The sequence below is a fragment of the Oryza brachyantha genome, chromosome 1 (genome assembly GCF_000231095.2).
Source record: "Oryza brachyantha chromosome 1, ObraRS2, whole genome shotgun sequence".
Taxonomy (NCBI): Eukaryota; Viridiplantae; Streptophyta; class Magnoliopsida; order Poales; family Poaceae; genus Oryza; species Oryza brachyantha.
In genome coordinates this window covers 4,465,153-4,487,202 of record NC_023163.2, presented here as the reverse complement: position 1 = coordinate 4,487,202, position 22,050 = coordinate 4,465,153, and the positions used below count along the sequence as shown (strand labels likewise).

Here is a 22,050-nt window from a genome sequence, read left to right as displayed (position 1 = left end):
ACGAGTAATACTGCCTACAGCGCCAAAGTCGCCAACGCGAAAGCAGCACCCGCGGTGCGAGCACCCTCCCATTACCGACCAAGCCTCCATCCATTTACGCTGGATCGGACGGCCCGAATCATCGCGCTACCAGAACGGTCACGCGCGGGCGCGGCGCGTGCACCTCGCGCCAGCTTCGCCTCCGGGCGCGGCACCACCGCGGCTCGCTCCCCCGCACGCGCCCTCCCCGCGCTCCTCTCCTCGCGCGTTTATATATATAGAGAGAGGAGACCTCTCGCCTCGTGTCAAACTCGAAGTTGCCTGCGTTAGCGTGGCACACACCACTACACCACCTTGCTCTGTTTTCTACTCTGATCCGTTTCGTGCGCTAGGGACAGCAGCAGCGGCCATGGTGGTCCTAGCCAAGGGCGAGCTCGAGCAGATAGCGCTCCCGCCGGCGCAGACGCCGCCCGCCGACGTGCGCGCGATCGACCTCTCCGCCGCGGGCCCCGCCCGCGCGGCGGCGGCGCGCGCGCTGGTGGAGGCGTGCGAGGAGCAGGGGTTCTTCAGGGTGACCGGCCACGGCGTGCCGCCGGAGCTGGCGCGCGCCGCGGAGGCCGCCGCGGCGCGGTTCTTCGCGCTGCCGCAGCCCGACAAGGAGTCCGCCACCGGGGCGCCGCTCGGGTACGCCAGCAAGCGGATCGGCAGCGCCGGCGACCTCGGCTGGATCGAGTACCTGCTTCTCTGCCTCGCCCCCGCCGCCGCCGCCGCGACATTGCCGTGCGCGACGTCGCCCACGCCTCCTTGCCCCTTACGGTAATCCCGATCTTTCCAAACACCAAATGGCCGCGCTAATCGCGCGGTGTGCCGGCGGCACGTACGCTTCACGTGGATTTTGACCGTTCGACTTAACGCTCGGGGAGGAATTAGCAAGCGGGAGGGAGAAGGCACCAGGCGGCTGGACAAAGCGGTGACATGTACGTCTGCGTTGCGCGTTGCACCGGCGGGTCACTGTTGCTTCCGTGCTGCCGCTGCCTACGCAGACAGATACACGCACCGTCGTTGCTGCACGCATGTCACGTCTCTTCCGCTCTTTTGGGCATTATAAACTATAAAGTTTCGGCGTCGTTGAATCATCATTTTCTTTGTGTCACTTTATTTTTATTTTTTTTGAACAAACTTTAATAATTGGTCCATTGGAACGTTCGTGTCAATAGTAGATGGAGGTAGGCTGGTAGGGTAGTCCTTGAGAGCTGAAGCTGAGCTCCAAGTGCGCAATTGTTACGACAGTGCGGACACATGCTGTATGCAACAAAGGGCTTCTTGTGTTGGGTGTAGGGACCGAAGTCGTTATACGCACGAGCAGCAAAACGGAATCATACCAGTATTAGTTCCATTCCGGTGTACTGTGTATAAGCTTGTGATTGTTTTTGTCCAAGAATATTTCGGATGTTTGCATGCACCAGCTGCATAGGATACATGGTCAGATGTTCTTCTTTTCGCCGTGGTTTTCAGTCTGTCACGGGGAACATTTTACTAATTGAAGTCTAATAGTGTTTACAACATTCTAAGAAAAAGTTAATTAAAATTGCCCGTTTAAGAATCCTCGGTGCAGTGGTAAATCGTTTGTTCATAACTTAATTAATAGGTTAAGTTCTGATATCGATACGTCTTTTATTAAAAAATTTCACGAAGCTAAGATATTTACTGCTGGTCTCTATCTTGTTGAACATGTGTTGGCTGTAGCACAGCCAAGTATGAGCGTAGTGTGTGTAATTGAAAATTGAATCATCCGCTCCCCAAAAAAATAAAAAGGGAAAAAGCATTCGGGATTCAAATTTATCACGTGGGTATTATTGCATACGTTAATTCCAGCCGGTGTGTACTTAGAGCATATCTAACAGCTCATCTATCCCATCCCCTGTCCTGAAAATAGAGGATGTAGACTACAAATTGAGCTCCAATAGAACGGTTATCCTATTATCTATTTTTAGATGTCATCCATGTTAGGAGAGAGAGAACCTTCATATTTGGATGAACTCTCTCCATGATCTAGTGGAGTACAAGAAAATATAAAAAGATCAAACTAAATGAAGATATGAATGATCAAATTTAGATGAGCTATTAGGATGGTCTTATGCGGCTTTGGATACCTTTATATGATTTACAAACGTGCATTAGTTGGAAGGGTAGCCCGGAAAGGGAAAATACACGTGTAGTGCTGCACATGTACGTGGTATGTGTCCGTCTAAGTTGCACATTTCGCACCCTAGAAAATAGCGAGAAAATTATATGGATAAGATCGCCCTTCGTGGCCGCCTGGTGCTTCACAACATCTCCCGGCCGACGTACGGCGGCCGGCGGCTCCATCTCATCTGCCGCTGCCATCATGTACGTACGGCGGCATCGATCGCCGATCCATATGCATCTCGCCTGCCGCCCGTGCGGACAGCCCCGTCTCTATCCACAACTCAGCTGACATCATTTCGAGCCGAAAAGCCGTTCGAATTCGACCGTGTCGCTGTGTTTTTTGGTCTCTTTCTTTCGGGTTGCGTTTCGCGTGAATGAATAATAACGGGATCGATCGGTGGGTTTTGGTTCGCTGCCGGTGCGCGCGTGCTGCAGGGAGCTTCTGGGCGAGTACAGCGCGGCGGTGCGGCGGGTGGCGTGCGGCGTGCTGGAGCTGATGGCGGAGGGGCTCGGCGTCGGGCCGGCGGACGCGGTGGCGCGGCTGGTGGCGCGCGAGGACAGCGACTCCATACTCAGGGTGAACCACTACCCGCCACGCCCCGAGCTCGGCGGCGGCGGCGGCGGGCCGAACCTGACGGGGTTCGGCGAGCACACCGACCCACAGATCATCTCCGTGCTCCGCTCCAACGGCGCCCCCGGGCTGGAGATCTCCCTCCGCGACGGCGCCTGGGCCTCCGTGCCGCACGACGGCGACGGCGACTCCTTCTTCGTCAACGTCGGCGACACTCTCCAGGTACGTACGTACGTACGTACGTACCACGCTACCACGTACACGTACTTTCCGTTGAACACACACGCACACAAAGGTCAAGAAAGTTTGGATATTTCTGCTGTTCGCGTGCCATATGTCGAATCGGACGTTCCATCTCAGAGCGTGCTAACCCGATCGAGCAAATCGGCCGGTGATCAGTGCACGACTGCTCAAGCGAGCGCCATCAAGCTGGCGCACGCCTCACGGGGGCCATGGTTACTTGTATGTGCGTGCATGTGTGGTTAACTAGCACAATCATTTGCATGCCATGCATTATATAGGGCCCAGGCTGCACGTGAAATCACGTACACTTGCATGCTACGTGCCTACATTACCAATGCCAATAATATGGGTCCATGAAGGGGCGACAAGATCAGTCAGTCATTGCCATTTTCCAACTCTCAGATCAAAGGCCGATCGAGCAAGTTGCACATCACTTCGATTGTTTGCATCGGCTAACAGCTGCACACACTGCTTGCATAATTGCATTTCTCTGGCCGGCTCTGAACTTCAGTACGTACGTTTATGTCTTCACCCAGGTGCTGACGAACGGTAGGTTCAGGAGCGTGAAGCACAGGGTGGTAGTGAACAGCGAGAAGTCGAGGGTGTCCATGGTCTTCTTCGGCGGCCCGCCGCCCGGCGAGAGGCTGGCGCCGCTGCCGGCGTTGCTGGGGGACGGCGGCCGGAGCCGGTACAGGGAGTTCACATGGAAGGAGTACAAGGGCAGCGGCTGCAAGGGACGGCTCGCGGACGACAGGCTCGGCAGATTTGAGAACTGAAGTAGCAGTCAGCTGACTTCTACGTATGTGTGCATTAATTTGCAAGTCCTGCATATACCATCGTGTGAGCTGATGGTTATCACTGTGGTGTGCTTCTAGCAATAGCCGTGTATGCTAGTATGGATTAATGTGAGTATGTATAGCTTTCAGCAAAGTTGCATGTAAGTAATCTATGCACAATTTAGTTTGATTATAATTAAATGAACTCAAATCAGTTTTAACATCCTTAATAAATTATTTCTATATATAAAAATATACACTCAAAATTTTATTATATAGTACATGAAAGTAATATATATATATAATTATGATACATCTGGGTATTTTTCTAATGGATGGTAAAATTGATCATACGTATTCTTAAAGGTGGTTGTTGCTAGTAGTGTGGAGCCAATAACGAATTCTTAAGATGAGGCTCTACACGTTGTTGTGCTTTGAATTACAACCAAAAGCATTTTTTGATTGTCTTATTACGAACATGTAATTGAGGTAGGCAATGAAAGCGACGAGAAAACCCCTGAAACCAAAATCTAACATTTTAACATATGATTCAAAGCACAACCAAATACATAGTAATTTTTCTGCTTTCAGAAACGAAGGGAACCTTTCTTTAGGATTTTGATAATAATCCACAATTATCATGTTTGGAACTGGTCTGCATTTACAAACCACTCATTGAAACCGGCTAAGTTTGTAACTTCACTAGTTGGTTTTCCATGAACCATATTCTGTTACCGGTGGGTATTTAGATTATGTTTTTTCTTGATAAGATAAAAAATAATAAGATAAAAAATCAAAGATTTTTTGATTTTTCTGATAGATATTTAATAATATAAGTGACGGAATTAACTACTATAGAGTTGATAATCTAATTTAAATAAGATGATAAACTTGTATAAATTTTTTATAAATAATACACTATTTATTAGTTTAGAAAATATAGAAAACCGATAAAAAAGCTGGAAATAAACAGGGTTGAAGAACATTTTATAGATCCGACCTTCATGTTATTCCTGTGCTGCATGAAACGACACAGTCGCTTGCACTGTTTGAACTGACAGCAGCAGCGAGCACCCAGCAGCCCAGCATCAGCGTAGGTGCAAATGTACAGTGGAGTACTACTGATGGGGCTCCAGCCGCTCAGCAAAAGGTAATTAATCGCATTCATGTTCTGTGTCAAACCACTGAAACCAGGTTACCCTGTATTAGCACGTACGAGTACCTGTGGTCCGTGGGCCGTGGCCCTCCCACTCCCAGCATCAGCACTTGCAACTTGCAACTCTGACGGGACAAAAGTACATAGTATGAACGTGTGAGAAGTCGTACCGTTGCCTACTGCGTTCCACCCGCAGAAAGGAAAATTCTATGAATACAAATATTTAAGCTAAGGTTCTGTTTAGATCATTTAAAATAGCAAAAGTTTTACCGTTTTAAAGTATATTTGTGACAAAATAGATCTAAACACAAACATGACAAAATTTCACTAAAATGTATGTAAGGAGACTACCTCTCACTTTTGCAAAAAAATGGTCATTTTTGCATGACTCTAAACACCAACTTGCAAAAATGCAATGCCAAAACTTTTGCCACCAAAACTTCTGCTATTTGACATTCCAAATGCCTCTAAACAGGACCTTAAATTTTAGTGTTTAATTATACCTAATATATAAAATCAATTTTTCATATAAAAATATCTCAAAATGTTATTTTGGAAAATCTAAAAAAGAACTCACCGGAAAAAGAAAGGCAGGCTGCTTTGCACGGAACTGACAGTAATATGCAGTACGATTGCCCCTGCACAACCCCGACAGGATGACAGGAATAGTGTAACACATCACGAAAAGTAGTTTCGATTGAATATCCACTTGTCATGGTATATCAGTTATTAAAATTTGTATAACAAAAAATAACAATATGGATTAACAGGAGAGATATCTAATACAAGTTCAAATTTGCTATCTTACAAGTTGTAAAAAATAGCAAATTTAATTATGAATATGCATATACTAGTTATAATTTATTTTTTGAACTTACATGTTGGTGGGTGGAGTTATATATCTTATATTAATTAACCATGTTAATATTATTTAAAAAATTAATAACTATTTAAATAAGATAAAAGTTATTGCATCAGCATGTCCAACCGATAGATGAAAATCATCTCCAACGCATCATAATGGATTGCAAGCAAACAGAGGATACTGTTTGACCATATATAAAGTTATATAGAAAAAGAATGACGGGCAATATAATATATTTACACACATATATAAAAAAATAAATTAAACTTAGGGGTTATTGTTTGGTTTATTTAGAAAAAAATCAAACGGTATATTTATAAACAATAAATAATATATAATAATTTATAAATAAAATTTTTATATACATGTATTTTATATAAAAGCAAATGTTAAAAATTAAACTACGAAAGAGACGGAAAGGAGCGAGGCATCTGGGAGCACAAAGATGGATTGGCGATACTGCGGGGACGCATGGCGAAGCTTGCGAGTGGGTATTTTTTTTGCTTTTTGAAGAAATAAAAGCCAAACGATATACTTCATTAGCGATTTAAAAGTTAAAAAAAATAGATTATAATAAAAATCTAAATAAACTTTAAATTTAAATTTTGATTTATAAGAACTAAGAAGAAAAAAAAAAGGATAACGGTGCTAGCTGTGAGCTCACGGCCTCATGGGCTGCAGATGACAAGAGACAGAGTGGTGCAACTGTGCAGGCGCTGAGGTGCAACTGCGTCAGCGCTGCATCTAGTAGATGCTTGATGATTGAACGGATGTCACCGACTCACCGCAACGATAAACAAAAATACATAAACAGCTTCATCTTTTAAATTGGTGCATATTTTAGTTGCATACATGCATCCTTCCCTTCCTGCTATATCACTAGCTATTTCCGGTCAGTTTATACAACCATATTCGCCGTGAATTCTTATACACCGATCATCATATAATACTCTTCGGAAGAACAAAAGATCATCGCATCTATCATCATACTAGCTACTCAAACCAGCCAATTCAGTCAGAAATGGTCGACATACTCCGATAGTCCTACTCCGCAGTCCGCACTTGACACTGTCACTGTGCAAGAGACATGGATTTAACACTGGGCTAGTTAGCTTAGGCAAGGATCGATTGAGCTCGACGGACAACTTGGTGCATGCTACAGCTGAGAAGACCGATGGCATCATGTCCATTGTGCAGCACGTAACAGTGACGACAACCACTGGATGATCCGATCGCTAGTCACCTAGCTAAGCTTAGCTAGGCCGGCCGGGCTGCTGAGAAACAATGTAGGGTCCTGTACTCCTGTAGTCCTGTGGAAGAAGTTTTTAACACGCGACACACCCGTTGCTTGCATGCCATCTAAATAATTATCAAAAAATATAAAAAAAATTGACAAAATAATTTGATATGAGTTATATCACTCCACCAACATGCAAGTTTAAATTTAACTTCTACAAGTTGTAGTAAAAATAACAAAAACAATTATAAATATGCGTACACTTAGTTTCAGTTTTGTTTGTTTTTTTATACAACTTATATAAGTTGACATATTTATGAAGTGATATAACTCATATTAATCTATCATGTTAATTTTTTTTCATATTTTTTATAACTATTTAGATGATATGCAAGTACATGGGTGTACATACACCCGTGTGCTAAAAACTGTTTCCCGTGCCTCCCGTATCCACCAAGATCGATCGAACCGATCGGCCATGCATGCATTGCCATTGCTCTCAAATGTCGCGGCGCACGCAATGCGGCCACGGGTGTAAAGTGGGTTAGCTTACGAATTCGTTTGTAGGCTAATTAAACGGGTAATCTGGTGAACCATCCGTTTAATTAACTTATAAACGGATTGGTGGATTGATCCAGTTACACCCTTAAATGCGGCAGAGACCCAATCAATCGAGCCGCGCGCGCGCGCACACGGGCATCTCCTCGTCCTCGGCGTCGCGCGGCGACGTACTCCGCGTGCATGCAGTTGCACGCGAGGAAAACGTACGTACAGGAAACGCATCGATCGGTACGTGCCGCGCGCACGTGGTGGTGAGGACGGGACAGCCGGCCCGGCCGGGGGCGCGCGCTCGTTTGCTGCTCGATCGTCGACGAGGGGGAGGCTACCGTACGCGCGCGTGACGGATCACCAGCGGCGGTCCAAGCTAGCTACCCCAGCTCTCGCCTTTTGCAGTTTTTCCACGAGTGGTGCGCACGGTACGGCCGCGTCGACGTTCGATATAGTCGATCGATCGATGGATGGTCCCGGCCGGTCCGGCACCGCACCGCACGGCACGGCACGGCAGCGGGGGTGGCTTTCCCGGTGGGGTTAGGATCCCCCCCGGCCTCGCTCGTGCATGCGCGCCCTGCCCTCGTACGGGCGTCTGTTGTCCCGTACAGCTGCCGGTACACGAGCTGACTACGGCCCGTGAGTCCGTGCCTACCTACGAGATTGATGCGTGCGGTTTGGATGTCCAAGAGAGGCACTTTTGCTCAGTACAAATGTCGATCAAGCTAGCTCTGAAATGTGTGTTTTGTTTAATCCATCTTATTTTTATTTATACATTCAGAGCTAGAGAACCCCCTGAAGCTAGAAAACCAGCTTTTCTGCTTGCATGTGTTACTCCCTGAAGACTCCAGTGTCTAGTATCAGTATCAATCAACCCAAATACAATCAATCTTTCGTGCCGGCAAGTGGCCGTACGTCTCGGACCCCATTCTCTGCTACTTTTAAAACGGAGGAATATGAAAAACATAGAATTCTGACAGGAATGTAAAGTGTAAAACATATGATTGCAAAACACAGAAAAAATAGGAATAGTCGTTTGATTGGACCACAGAAAAAACACATAAATTTGAGGAGAGATAAAGACTTATAGGATTTTTTCCATGAGGTTTTAAATTTTCTCCAAAACTTGTATGAGAAGAAGCATTCCATAGGAATTTTATAGGGTTCATTCCTTTGATTTAAAGAGCTTTGTAAAAAAAATTCCTACAGAAATGAAATCTTCTAAAATTCCTATGAATTTCCTTTGAATCAAAGGGGACCTAAGGGGCTATTTGTATTGGATGGCAAACAAAAGGATTTGATTTCTAAAGATTAGTTTAGATATAAAAACCATTCAATTTGTAGAACTGAAATGTAGGAAAATAAAAGCATTTTTTCTTTCTTCCAAGTCGTATAAAGAAAATGTGGGGAAATTTCCATCAACTGAGCATCTTAAAAAGATTCTATAAAATGTTGCAAGCATGCATTATATTTCTATCGATTAAAATTACTCCAAACCAAATTGACCATTAACATCATCCTCACTCACTCTGTAACTAATTAAGGAGGATGCGATGGCCATAGAGGATTTGACAGCCTCATGCTTTGTACTACTACTACTACTGCTGTAAAGGAGAAATTCTATTCGAGCGAGCAATGTGATGTTTTTATTTTCTTTTTGAAGCTGATGGGTTAGGCACACGGCAAATCGTAGGTGATGGGAATTGCCTGAATTTGGACAGCGGTGTGATGAATTGATGATGCACGATTGCACGGTAATGTTGGAGATTTTGATGTACAGTTCACCAGCTTAGCTAAACTGAGTAGTCGGCTTCTCGTTCTCCTAGTTCAACATCACATTAAGCTTTCTTGTGGAAGAAGCCCTTTTAGTCCAGGTTGGGCTCGAGATGGACCACTGAAAGTCTACCTTCAAATTCGGGCCAAAATTGGCTGCCCAAGCCCCTCTCAACAAGTCGAGGCCTTGGTTAAATGCCAGAAATCAAAGTCTCTGTTGCTGCGTAATTTCAACCAGATTATTCTTCGAGTTTTACGCGCATGCTTTTCAAATTGTTAAACGATGTTTTTTTAAAATTAGTTTCTATAAAGTTCATTATCTCACCTTTATAGAGTAGATTTTAAATTTTATAGTAGATAATATATTTTTATACTATTAAATTACTAACAGAAAATCAAATAATATTTCATCTTTTATGAACCAAAAGAACACAACCCATTTGTGTCAACCAAGATTTTAGTTTAATTTTCTTACCTATGCATATATGCGGTGTGGCCGTGTCAAAATATTATTGGAGCATTTTAATGTCATGACATCGCAAGCACCCTTGTGCCTCACCATGGAAGCCAAGCCACCGTCTCCTCTAATCTAGTTGTGCTACAAACAGGTGTCTTACGAAGGGTGTGGAGTCTTGATGTACGTCCGGATTACGCCATGACCCGCTAGAGGGAAAGGCAGTGGAGGGCATCAGCGACCTGCTAGAAGGGGTGGCGGCTGAGAGCGGGACGATGGGGAGGGAGAAAATGGCGTTGCCCACACATCTGAGGAAAGTGGATGATGGGTACTTAGGGAAGAGCGCCGGGGAGATATTTGTCTGTGAGGGTGTTCGGTGTAAAATTTGATACCTCCATTTAAGTTTAAGAAAAAAGATTAAAATAAAAGGTATGAGGGATTAAAATAAGAAGATTGAAGCCACTCCTAAAGCCTCGTGTATTATAGAAATTTCAGACTTTTGATCTATATCTTCATGCATTGTGCATGCCCTTAAGCCACGATAGTAACGGTTTTTGTCGCAGTTTGACGTGAAAATATCGCTAACTAAACCATCTTAAATTTAGATAAATTTTATCTAAATAGACCTGTCGGTTGCCGTACTGCACCTACGTGGTAACCGGTAGTATTCTGAACTCTAGTCGTGCCTATTTTCTCACTTTGGCATAGAAGGCAAGAGGAAGACCTAGTTTATTGAGTACCATTCTAATTATTCTCCCGCTATAGCATGGAGGAAATTCCTACAATATGGGAACAAGTATTCATCTCTCTTGATATATATGCTAGGGGTGAACAACTATTATGGCTATAGTGAAGTGACAATGGCTTTACAAGTGGAACCAATGAGCTTTATTAGTCTTGATTGTGTGACTAAACCTTAACACCTATATCAACTTCATTCGATGCAACACAGTAGTTCAATAAAGGTTGACTTTATTAGTAGAGGTTTTCGGTGTTTGGGGGTGTGTTCTTTTGAGGAGATATTATTGTTTAAAAGCCAATTATCTCGTGATTCTTCAATATATGAATTCTTTGGACGATCAATACGAGATCACCATTTGATTTACCATCATTTAAAGGAACATTAGAATTTCTCTCGGTGCATACTTGGATCCTAGACATATATCTTTTTCACCTTGACTCTAAAATACTTTGACAGAAAAAAAAACCATATAACCTATATTAGCTTTAACGATAAACTCAACAATGATGCCTTGCGTTGAGCTCCGTCATTTTCTTCTGTTGTTAGTGAAGAGCTGGGTGCTACAAGTACACTACATGATGTTACCAGCCACGGTTTCTCCCTGTAACTCGATTAGGATTTTTATTCCTTTTTAAATCTTAATTGAAATATAATTGATAGTCTTTCTTTCGGGTTTTAGTTTTATAAAATATTAGCTTCGAGCCTTGAACCGTTTGACGAACAGAGCATCCATTCGACCATGCCCATGCTCTTTTTCTCAGGGCTGTGAGCCCAAAACAAAGCAACAGCTGGCTCAGAACCTGCTCATCGTCCACCATCCACCACATGCTTCTTGGGTGTTTCGTGAGTGAGTCGCTGCCAGTGGTTCCCACGATCCCACTGTAACCAAGTGCAATTCTCCCATCAATGCCCCCCGTTCGGTAGAGGTAAAAGGGGGTTAGTTATTCGGCGCGAAAATTATTATATGATTAATTAATTAATAATTATTTAAAAAATAATAGATTACTATAATTTTTTAAAATAGCTTTTCTCTAAAAATTTTTCGTAAAAAATACACCCTTTAATAGTTTGGGAAGTATGCGCGTGAAAAAGTAGGTGTTATCGAACATGGCCCAAGTCTATGGGCCCAAACATTAACTCGGTCCAAAAAGTTGAAAGTCCAAACTCCTCAAACCGTGGCCCCCACGTCCGAGGGGGCCTTTGCTTCCGCGGGCGTGACAGCACGGCTGGAAGTCACTTTCCCCACACCCTTCGCAGAATCACATCTCCGGCCCTCGATGAAACCACGCCAACCTGACCAACGCAAGCATCACTGACGTGTGGGCCATGAGTTGTGTGGGCCCATGTATCAGTGGGGGTATGCGTTGGGTAGTTCCTGCGTCCAAAGCGTATCTCGCTCGCCCGGGCGGATATACGATTGCGCCCCCCGCAAACGACAAGCGAATATCTCTGTGGCCGCGTGTGGCCGCAGCACCCCCGTCACTGACGGGTGGTCCTGGCTTGGGGCGTACTCGTAGCAGATCGGAAGTACGGCCACGTCTGGGAGCAACAAGAAAGGGCCTGGCTGGCTACGTCTGCCACGTCAGACGCGTCCACCCTCAGGTCACTGCGCCGTGGCTCCCACCGGGGACCACCTTATTGGGCCCCGCGTTTCAGTTTGACGTGGATGGATGTGTATGCGTCCCTCGGGGTACGCGCTTTTTCCCGATTACTACTCGGCTGCTATCTCTATATATCTAGACGCGAGAGGGAAAAAAAAAGACTGGCTCCCGAGAAGAAAACAAACAAACGGAAAACAGCAGAGCAGAAGCTCTTCAGTTTTCCAGGCCCGAGGGGAGAAGGGCGGGCGGGCGAGAGAGAGAGAGAGAGAGAGAGAGAGAGAGGGGAGACGAAGGTAGCAGGAAACCCTAATCCCGAGGCAGCGCGCCTCTCCGATCACCACCGACGTGGGTCCTCTGACCGCTCCTCATCCCCGATCGCTGTCTCGCACGCGTCGCTTGATGTTTCAATCTGGCTAGGGCTTGCGGCCGCCGCAATGTGGGGGGTTTCCATGTGTTTTTTGGGTCAAATTGCGGGCGTTTTTTTTTTGGACTCTGGCGGTGGGCATTAGTTTTCGAAGTGTATGGTGGTGCGATTATACTAGGGCTTTGGTTTTGGCGGAGGTTTTGGAGGTGACCTTCTGAGATTTTTTAGGGGTTTGGGTAATTTTGGCGGGTAAATGGCGGTGGGTTGTTGCGATTGCTGGTGGGTTTTGATCACGATGATGAAATGTGGCATGTTTCCGTGGAGTTTTTGGTTGGTTGGGAATTTTATTTTGTGTGTTATTGGGGGACCAGTTTTACTGGAGAAATTTCCTGTTTAGTCTTCCGTGAAGCGACCACTCGTCTGTTGTTTCGCTCTACCCGTATTTTTTCTTCACACAGGAAAAAAATGCTTCGACGTCTGTGGTTTTGGTATTATTAAGGTTGGGTTTTAGCTGCAGCGGTCACAACCAGTCTGTGCGTATCCTTCTACGTCAGGGTGGATTTTATTGCAAAGTGATGATGACTTTTCTTAATTTCATTTGTCTTTAGATTAATATGTTTTTATTCGTAAACATCCACCCTTACCGGATAAGAGACCATTAGATTATAGAAATTTCGCTCCTGGTGTATAGTTTTGCCGCATGCACCTCGTGGAGTTGCGGATTTGCATGTAGAACCCCGATTAAGATATTGATTAGCTTTATTCAGTGTTTGCTAGATTATTCTCTCCATTATGTGGTAGTCATGAAATTCAATTACTCGTGGAGGGGACAGGTTAGTAATTGCAACATTCGTGGTCAATTGTCTTCACCAATACATTCATAACATGCCGTGTATTAAGATACGATTGTGTAGCTTTATCATATTTGCTTTGGGCGTCTGGAGTTCAGAAACTGTAACCAGAAGGGTTGTACCTCGCTCCATAGTTATTTTGTGATAGATTGACATGCTTGTATTTATTTGTTCCTTCAATTTATTTGCAAACAAGTTTTCAAAAGATAACTTTGTTTTAGAATTTTCTTAGCATGATACGTGACATTATTTAGAGCCTGCGATTGACATCTTTATTCTTATGGTGTAACATCTTTTAAACCACTGCGACATTGTAGACTTGATTTATATGAGCAAGTGAGCAACAGAGCATACCGCACGACAATATATAACACCCCAATACTCAACCGATCCAACTACCCAAGCTTATCAGGCACAATTCGCTTCTTGATATTTTGTTAATCATATAATATAAGCTTCTTTGCTTATATATGGCTGTAGGTGAACCGAGAAATTTCGGGAGATGCCAATGCCAAAGTGATTCAGAGTAACTCCATACATATAAGTTGAAACATATGGTCAAACTAAGAAAACCTTTAGAGTAGTTTAACATGTATTTGTAATTTCTGAGTATGATGAGCTAAAGATTTGCAAGTTTACCTTTGAAACTATTTTTTTGAGGCAAACCATTGAAACTATTTAATGTGTTTGAAAAAAGGTTAAACTAACTATTGTGCAAGTGCTGATACTACTATTTCTTATCATGTGGTCGCTTTCTTTGACTTTTACTAGATTTTCTTTTGTGGCTTGTTTTTTTAGCAAAAAATTGTACATGACCTTGATTACATCTGGCACTCAGCTTCATTGAAAAGATATCCTGGTATGATCTTTATGGATCACGAACAGCTCCTTTGTAAGGAACTGATAATTATCTGCAGTATTTAAGGCATGATTTGCAGTTTCTTGAGTCAAATTGTTGGGAACAAAATGAATTTGTTTAATTGCTTCAATGTTTCCATGTCAAGTGATTAGCATATTCTCTGTGATGAATATCTTACATCAGTGTATTGGTCTAACCTGGTGACCTTAACCTTATCTTTGTGATAATATTTTTCACTTAATTTCCAGTGATCTATAATTGGTAATAAAATCCTCCACCCTTTTCAGCTCCCCTTTTTCTTAAATATTGGCTGGAGCTACCATGAGCACTCGAACTAATGAAAAATGCCCAATTTGCATGGAGGAGATGGATTTGACAGATAAACAGTTGAAGCCATGTAGATGTGGATATGAGGTGAAGATTAAATGCTTGAGCACCAATATGGCCTTTATCTGATGTGCTGCTTATTTTTCCCTTGGATTTCATGCTTATGCTTGTGCAAAATAGTTAACAGAGTGAGAGGCATTTGTAATCTGTTCTTCAATGCTTGAAGGGTTAAAAGTTAATTTGCTTGTTGACTATTTATCTTTTTGAAATTGAGCGACTCATTTCTCTGGTTGCATCTCCCATCTTCAATTAAAGATTTTATATTTGAATGAAAAGTTCATGAAGTTGAATATTAGTGCATTTTGTTTCAGACATTTTATAACTAGTAAAATTGTAAAAATTAATGTAACAGTGCTAAATTTTTAGTTCCTTTCAGGACACCGTCATTAAAGATCTAAACATCAATCTATTACCTACAATTTTGTCAATATATTTCTGTACACTATCATTTCCAGCTCAGTTATTAGTCACAAATCCTTAGTAACTGCTAAGACAATACGAATGTTGCATGCAACATGTAATATATGAATTGCATCCGCTTTTGATGCTACACATATTTCCTTTAAAAAGAACATAGTGGTAGTGGTGAATCCATCATTCGCCGCCTGCACAGTACATTCGTTATGAATAGCTCCCTGAATTTCTTGAAAAACCTTTCATGTGTTGTTTGACTTTCAAAAACTATATGGAAAGATCCAACATGGCCAAATCGTCGTTGTATATATATGCTGTATATGAATTAATTTTGCAGCTAGTGTGTGTAACACTGTCAAATGCCCCTTATGACCAAAAAAAAAAACATAGGACATGTTAAGTGACATTATTTGGCATGTATAATTCATTTTTATTTGTAGCTAATGCGCAAGCATTTAATTAGTGCAATTATCAAATGCAATAAATTTCAGCTAGTTATTCTACATATTTTGGTAAATTAAATGCATGATCTGTTACTTAACTTACTTTTCGATATTGCCTAATGTACTTGGTGTACTCGTGCGCTGCAAATTTTGTAAAATATGCACATTAGGTGTCTTCTCTTGTGTGCCCCTTATGACAAAAAAAACGTAGGACATGTTAAGTGACATTTATTTGGCATGTATAATTCATTTTTATTTGTAGCTAATGCGCAGGCATTTAACTAGTGCAATTATCAAATGCAATAAATTTCAGCTAGTTATTGTACATATTTTGGTAAATTAAATGCATGATCTGTTACTTTTCGATATTGCCTAATGTACTTGGTGTACTTGTGCGCTGCAAATTTCGTAAAATATGCACATTAGATGTCTTCTCTTGTGAATCTCACGTAGTAATGAAATTTGTATGTTTATATTTTTTTGGCAGATATGTCTTTGGTGTTGGCATCGGATAATGGAAATGGATCAGAAGGAAGAATGTGGTGGAAGATGCCCTGCATGTCGTTCTATCTACAACAAGGATAGGATCATGGGAACAAGCATCAGCAACCAAATGCACGCTCCTGATCTTATCCTTATGTTTACTGTCCACTTCTGTCATACGCAATTTATATTTCATAAAAAACCTGATCTGGAATCCTTCATATGATAATTTATGACGGTTTCTTAATTTTCGTAATTTATGGAGCTTGCACGTACAGTAATTACTGTGCTCTTTTTAATGGCAGATTAAAGGAACTCTGTGCTGACAAATCAAACTTACAAAAAGACCAGGCCAAGTCTCAAAAGCAGAAACCAGTAAAATTTCAATCACGAGTGGCAGAAGAATCACTAGACCCATATAGTGTCCGTGTTATTCAACGTAAGCTTGTTTATATTGTTGGGATGCCTTCTGAATTCGCCAGTGACAAGGTGAAAATTTTTAGCTTTGTGAAAGCTTTATTTTAAGATTCTTCTAACATTACCATATCTGTTGGTTAGATGAAATGAATGCTAATTGAACCCTGTTCATGCAGGTACTGAGGCAGAATAATTTTCTTGGGCAATATGGAAAAATAGAAAATATTATTATTGATAATATTGGAGCAAACCAACATATTCCTGACTCTGGCCGTGTGTAAGTTTTTGTTATTAAATGAATTTATTCTTGTTATTACTGCAGGAACAAGTGAAACAGATCCAGCTCTTGAATTAGATAACTTTCTTGCACAGTTAGGCCTGGGAATCAGCCAATTGCCATGATACGCACCTTTGCACAAAGTGCCTGCATTGTTTAACTTATATCCACAAGCCTTGCACATTTTAGTGTCCAAAGCACAATCCACCTCTATCTTAACTGCTAGAAATCTGCCATATGACCCAATAGCTTGTGCTGTGGATCTCTAGTTTTTGGTTCCCCTATTTCAATGGTAGCTACTTCTAGATATATTACCCCCAGCAGATCTAACTGTTAATAAACTGAATGACTTCTCCTATAATATATTTTTGTTGAGATTCTTGCTGTTTTATGTAATCCTTTGGTTCTATCCCTATAGATATGTTACCTTTTCAAGGGAGGATGAAGCTGCCCAGTGCATAAAGGCAGTTAATGGTTTCATATTAGATGGTAGACCTCTGAAGTAAGTCTGTCTGCTCTCTAAATGCGCAACAGGTTGACTTAAAGACAACACCACTCTTGTATCCTATGCAGTGCATGTCTTACCTTTTTTATATGATGATCATGTAGGGCAACATTTGGCGTTACAAGATATTGTCATGTATGGCTAAGCAATAAGGTGGTTGATATATAAAAATCTTCATTTCCTGTAAGTTCTTATCCTGTTCTTCTTAGGTCTGCTTAATTTGTGCAATGTTATCTCAGGTTTGCCGAAAACCAATCTGTTCGTATGTGCATCAGAAAGCCCCACTTGAAGATATTTGTACCAAGGACGATGTTGTTGTGTTCTGTGCAAGGTACATATTGCTAATGCATTTTTCAATAGGCATGTGGAATCTATCTATCTATCAATATTAAAGATAGCTTGAAAGGAAGCTACCATGTTTGCTCTGAAGGCTAACAATTACCATATTAACTTGAGAAAAAAAAGAAGGATTTGAACTGTTGGATCATGGTGGGTCCAAATTATAATGGTGCAGATTTATCGATGTAGCTGTATACGAAATACAATTGTATCTCTAGAAATAAAAGTGAGTTGCATGTGAAATCCAAATATACTTATAGAAAATACAGTTGTTTGTCAAATTTAACTCTACTTTAAGGGCTTGTTTGGTAGGGTTCCAAACTTAAACTTGTAGATCCAAACTCCTGCTCCAGTGCGAGGCTCCTCCTATATGAGATGGAGTGCACCTCAAAATTATTTGGCTAGCTTGTTCAGCTCCAGAACTCTCGAAAGAGAAGGGTGGGTTGATAATAATACCCTTGTGGTTCTAGGGGTTGTTGAGTGACAGTTTTACGTAATTACATCAATAAATTAGAGGGTAGTGGGTCTTTTGGGGTGGAGTGGAGTTTTGGAGCAGCAAAAACCTAACTCCACCCCTGTAGTTCATTTTTTAGGAGAAGCTTTGCTAACTCCGCCAAAAAAATATAGAATCTATACTGTTTAGCGCAACTTCAGCTCTAGGTAAGTTAGAGTTTGGAGCTAGAGTTGTGCCAAACGGGCCCTAATTATCTAGCTCTGTGCGAAACTGTGGGTAATCCCCTAGTTTGATTTATTTCATGAACATTTGTCAATATTGTTTTTCTTCGTTGATGGTGAATTAGTGGTGAGTGTTGAAAGTCAGTCTAACTAATTTTATCAACATTCATGCCTTGGCCATCTAAAGATTCCTATGAATATGAAACCTGGGTTGTTTTTACACACGCAAACGCACACTTAAAATGTGTGGGTATTCTTAAATACAAAGGGTTATATGGTCTGTAAATTGTAGTACATTTACATCTCTATTGTCTAGATTATCCAAAAGAAGTAGATGTTACAAAGTTAAATAGTGCCTTTCATGTTTGGTTCTATGAATCCCACCAAACAAAAACAAGAAGAAAATCAATAAGGTAACTTTAGCAGCCTCCTATCTTTGGTAACTTTGAGCAGCCTCCTTTTCTTTCTTTGTTGTAGTACATTTGAGGCTGTTTTTGTAGCTTCTACTGAAAATGCAATTTCACTATGTGGTTCTTGAATTTCTTCATTTGTAATCTTTCTTAATGAGCTTCAGCACATGTTGGCTGACTCATTTTGCTAATACACCAATTACTGTCTCATTAGTCACTGGCATCCCATCTATACATATCTTCTGAACAAACACTTCAAACATTAAATCTGGACCACCTTTATCTAAAGCATAGACTTGGCACTGTGCAATTTGGAGCCAACTGAATTTATGGGTAGCTGACGTCACCAGTTCAACAAGTTGAGCATTGGCTGCCACATGCTTTTCTTGTGAAATCAAACTTACGAGAACTGTGTTGCACTAAGTGTTTCTGATGCTTCTCTCAAGTTTGCCATATTGTGAAGCCATTTATCGGCGTGACAATCCTTGAATTCACTGCTACTTGGCCTGCTTTTCTGCTTAAGCAGATGCCATCGTCAGCTTCTAAATAAACTTTTTTTCCCTTTCATTTTGGTTAACTTGGCCAAAGTGTACTTTGTTATGTTCTATGTTTAGCTGATAGTGCTATTAGCAAAGGTTTGATTTATTGTAATTTGCTTGCATCTTTTATAGGCTATAATATTAGTTGGTTCATTTGTAATGTGTAGATCTATCATGCCATATACCAGCATCTTTTTTGTTCAAAAGAACAGTATTTCAGCATTTTTTTCCCTATCTCTTTACGAAGATAAGGCTTCAGCATTTGTTGGGAATGGATACAAAGGGTCTTCAACAACGTGCAGGAAATACTTTGCCCCCTCCTAGCGACTGCATATCAAGAACTTCCATTTGTAATGGAAACTCCAAAGATACAGTAAGAGCTCAATTTTGATTTTGAAGTAACATATTTATCTGTGCTTGCCTATGTTGTTAGTTTATAGTGTAACCATTGTGTTTCAGGTCCAGCATTGTTATAACAGTCAACACTTGCATGTGAAGACTTGCAGCAACAATTGTGGAGTACCACCCAATTACGGCAATAAGAATCTTGGCACACTGCCAGTTACAACTCCACGGTATTGTTTATGTTTGCTGATGACTTATTATGATGACCTGTAACTTTTACTGATGGTCATTTATCTTTTTGCAGAGACTCAAATATTCCAACTCTTCAAGAAGAGAAGAACCATGATAGCACACCTAATAATCAGCAAGGATTGCCTGCCTCCGTATCTCAGGAATTACCACAGCTTGGACCAAAGGGTCACCACCTCAATGATCAGTGGGCTTCCAATGGTAATAAGCCCCATGATTCTGTGCAGTCAGCAAATGGCATTTTAAATTTTAAGCAAGCAACCTCAGCAGGAAATGGAATGGTGGGGACCTTATCGTCAAAACAGTATGTTAATGTAGTTTCACAAGGATCAAGTGGGCCAGGTCGCCGGTTTACTGTACTTACCAGGCAGACGGCTCCTACTGATACTCGATTTAAAGCAACAGTTCAAGTTGGTAATGTCATTTCAGATTCCAAGAACTTTACTTTGGCCAACAATGAACACAGTGAAAGAAATAAAACTTCTAGATGTGATGATGCAAAGTTAGTCTCACAGAGACCAGAGAAACCTTCCCAAATGCTAGCGAACCATTTGACGGCAGCAATTGGTAAGACCCATGCTAAAGCAGATGGAAACAATGCTCCCTCAGATATCAATGAAAAACCAGCCTGTGGAATTCAGATGCAGCTTAAAGAAAGTACTGCAGCACACAGATCAACTGTGTTGCAGAGTTTGAGGGATAGTTTTATGCCCAATAATCTTCCAACAGTGGATGTCAAATCTCATATATCAGTTGTGCCAGACGAAATTTCAGATTTACACAATAAGTCAGCATCTGAAACTCAATTGCAGCCAATGAATCATACAAAAACTACTAGTTCAGAAAATGCAGGTGATGCATGTGGCATTGCCAGTAATCAGGTGTTGTTCAATGATGGTAAGCATCATAGTTCATCACAAGGAGGGGATCACAGTTTGTACAAGAGGGACAAGACCCAGTCAGGAGATCAAACTTCATCTCAGCATGCTGAGAGTGTTTTCTCACCAAGACTAATCAATTCATTGTCATCCATTGATATAGTGGCCAAGGGAGACAAAGGAATAAAAAGGCATGCCTGTCCTGGATTTCAGGAGCTTCACCGACCTTCTGATTCTGACAAGAGTACGTCAGTAAGCTCCTCAACTTGTTCTGTTCTGTGCTCCGCACCTGATGCCGTACAAGGTCCATGTTCTGCTACAGATCAACCACACATCATCATTAGCTGGGTTTCAGAGTGCTTGGAAGATGGTGGAGGTACTACACAAAGCAATAGTTTGAGCATACCTTCTGCCGTCAGTTCCACAGATATCACCTGGGGATCCCTGCAGTATCCTGCCTCTCTTTTTTCTGGTGCATCAAATCACTGCCTAGTATCGCAGTACTCTAGTGGATTGACCCAGCGCATGGTGGGTGGGATTGAAAATACCATGAGTTGCTGCTGTTCCTATCCATCTATCAGTGGCATGGCAAATCACAGGCCTGAATACTGGAGCGGAAGTGCAGATAGCTACACGTCTACTGGGGGATATGATGCATTCAGTCAAGACGCAACATCAGGCATGATAGCTGGTATGGTAGGCTCATCTCCCAAACAACCTTCGCCGCATCTTCATTACAATGACTGGACCATGGGAAGCGTCGATTCAGGATTGAATTGTCCACAGGTTGATCATACATACCCCATGTACTCTCTGTTCTGACGACAGGGTGGAGCTTGCCTTCGCAACCCCTAACAATAGATGTACAAGTAACATGCATACCTTCTAATCTAGCTTGCAGAAATGGTGGGTGGAAGCGACATTCGCAACGAGAATGCTTCATGTCTGCTGAAGCTTGTAAAGATCAAATGTGAAACTTAATGTACAAAAATTAGCGTACTTGGTTGATTATTTGGTCATGAAACAGTTCGTTTTAGTGTGTTTCCATTGCTGTATAGATGGCCAGCATTACTTACAATTTCTCGTATCGTTATGAGTTTTAGGACAAGTTTGTCAGGATCGAAATACGGCAGAGCCTGGCACTGTCATGCTTGTCTGGTTTAACGATGCGTCTTTATAAATTGGACGAAAGGACTAGCCATCAGTGAGCGTGTGAAACATTGCAACACTGAGTTTGAATTTAATTTGTAAAAACAACCACGTAAATACCCCTTGATGGTGCACTAGTGTGTTTGAATTTAATTTGTAAACGCTAACATGTAAATACCCCTTGATGGTATGCTAAGGGTGTTCAAAATTAATTTGTAAACACCGACATTTGTGCTCGTCAACTACGAGACTGCTCTCGGGAAGAGACTTGACAAATCTGAACAAAAAAACTAGCAGCAATCAACAAACAGACACCATAGCGGCATCGCG

At 42.0% G+C, this 22,050-nt stretch overlaps 2 protein-coding genes across 2 annotated transcripts; both read left to right on the top strand.

The window, feature by feature from the left end:
* The first annotated feature begins 302 nt into the window (after nucleotides 1-302).
* Nucleotides 303-3,977, top strand: LOC102707825 (gibberellin 2-beta-dioxygenase 3-like). The gene is made up of 3 exons (XM_040529076.1): nucleotides 303-795; nucleotides 2,605-2,962; nucleotides 3,520-3,977. The coding sequence occupies exons 1-3, from the start codon at nucleotides 389-391 to the stop codon at nucleotides 3,757-3,759; spliced, it is 1,005 nt and encodes a 334-aa protein (XP_040385010.1). The 5' UTR covers nucleotides 303-388; the 3' UTR covers nucleotides 3,760-3,977.
* Nucleotides 3,978-12,318: 8,341 nt separating this feature from the next.
* Nucleotides 12,319-21,832, top strand: LOC102710340. The gene is made up of 11 exons (XM_015833602.2): nucleotides 12,319-12,481; nucleotides 14,498-14,624; nucleotides 15,942-16,069; nucleotides 16,243-16,426; nucleotides 16,531-16,631; nucleotides 17,050-17,133; nucleotides 17,241-17,289; nucleotides 17,376-17,467; nucleotides 19,352-19,472; nucleotides 19,559-19,674; nucleotides 19,749-21,832. Exons 2-11 carry the CDS (start codon nucleotides 14,532-14,534, stop codon nucleotides 21,391-21,393), a joined length of 2,613 nt encoding a protein of 870 aa, XP_015689088.1. The 5' UTR covers nucleotides 12,319-12,481; nucleotides 14,498-14,531; the 3' UTR covers nucleotides 21,394-21,832.
* Nucleotides 21,833-22,050: the final 218 nt, after the last annotated feature.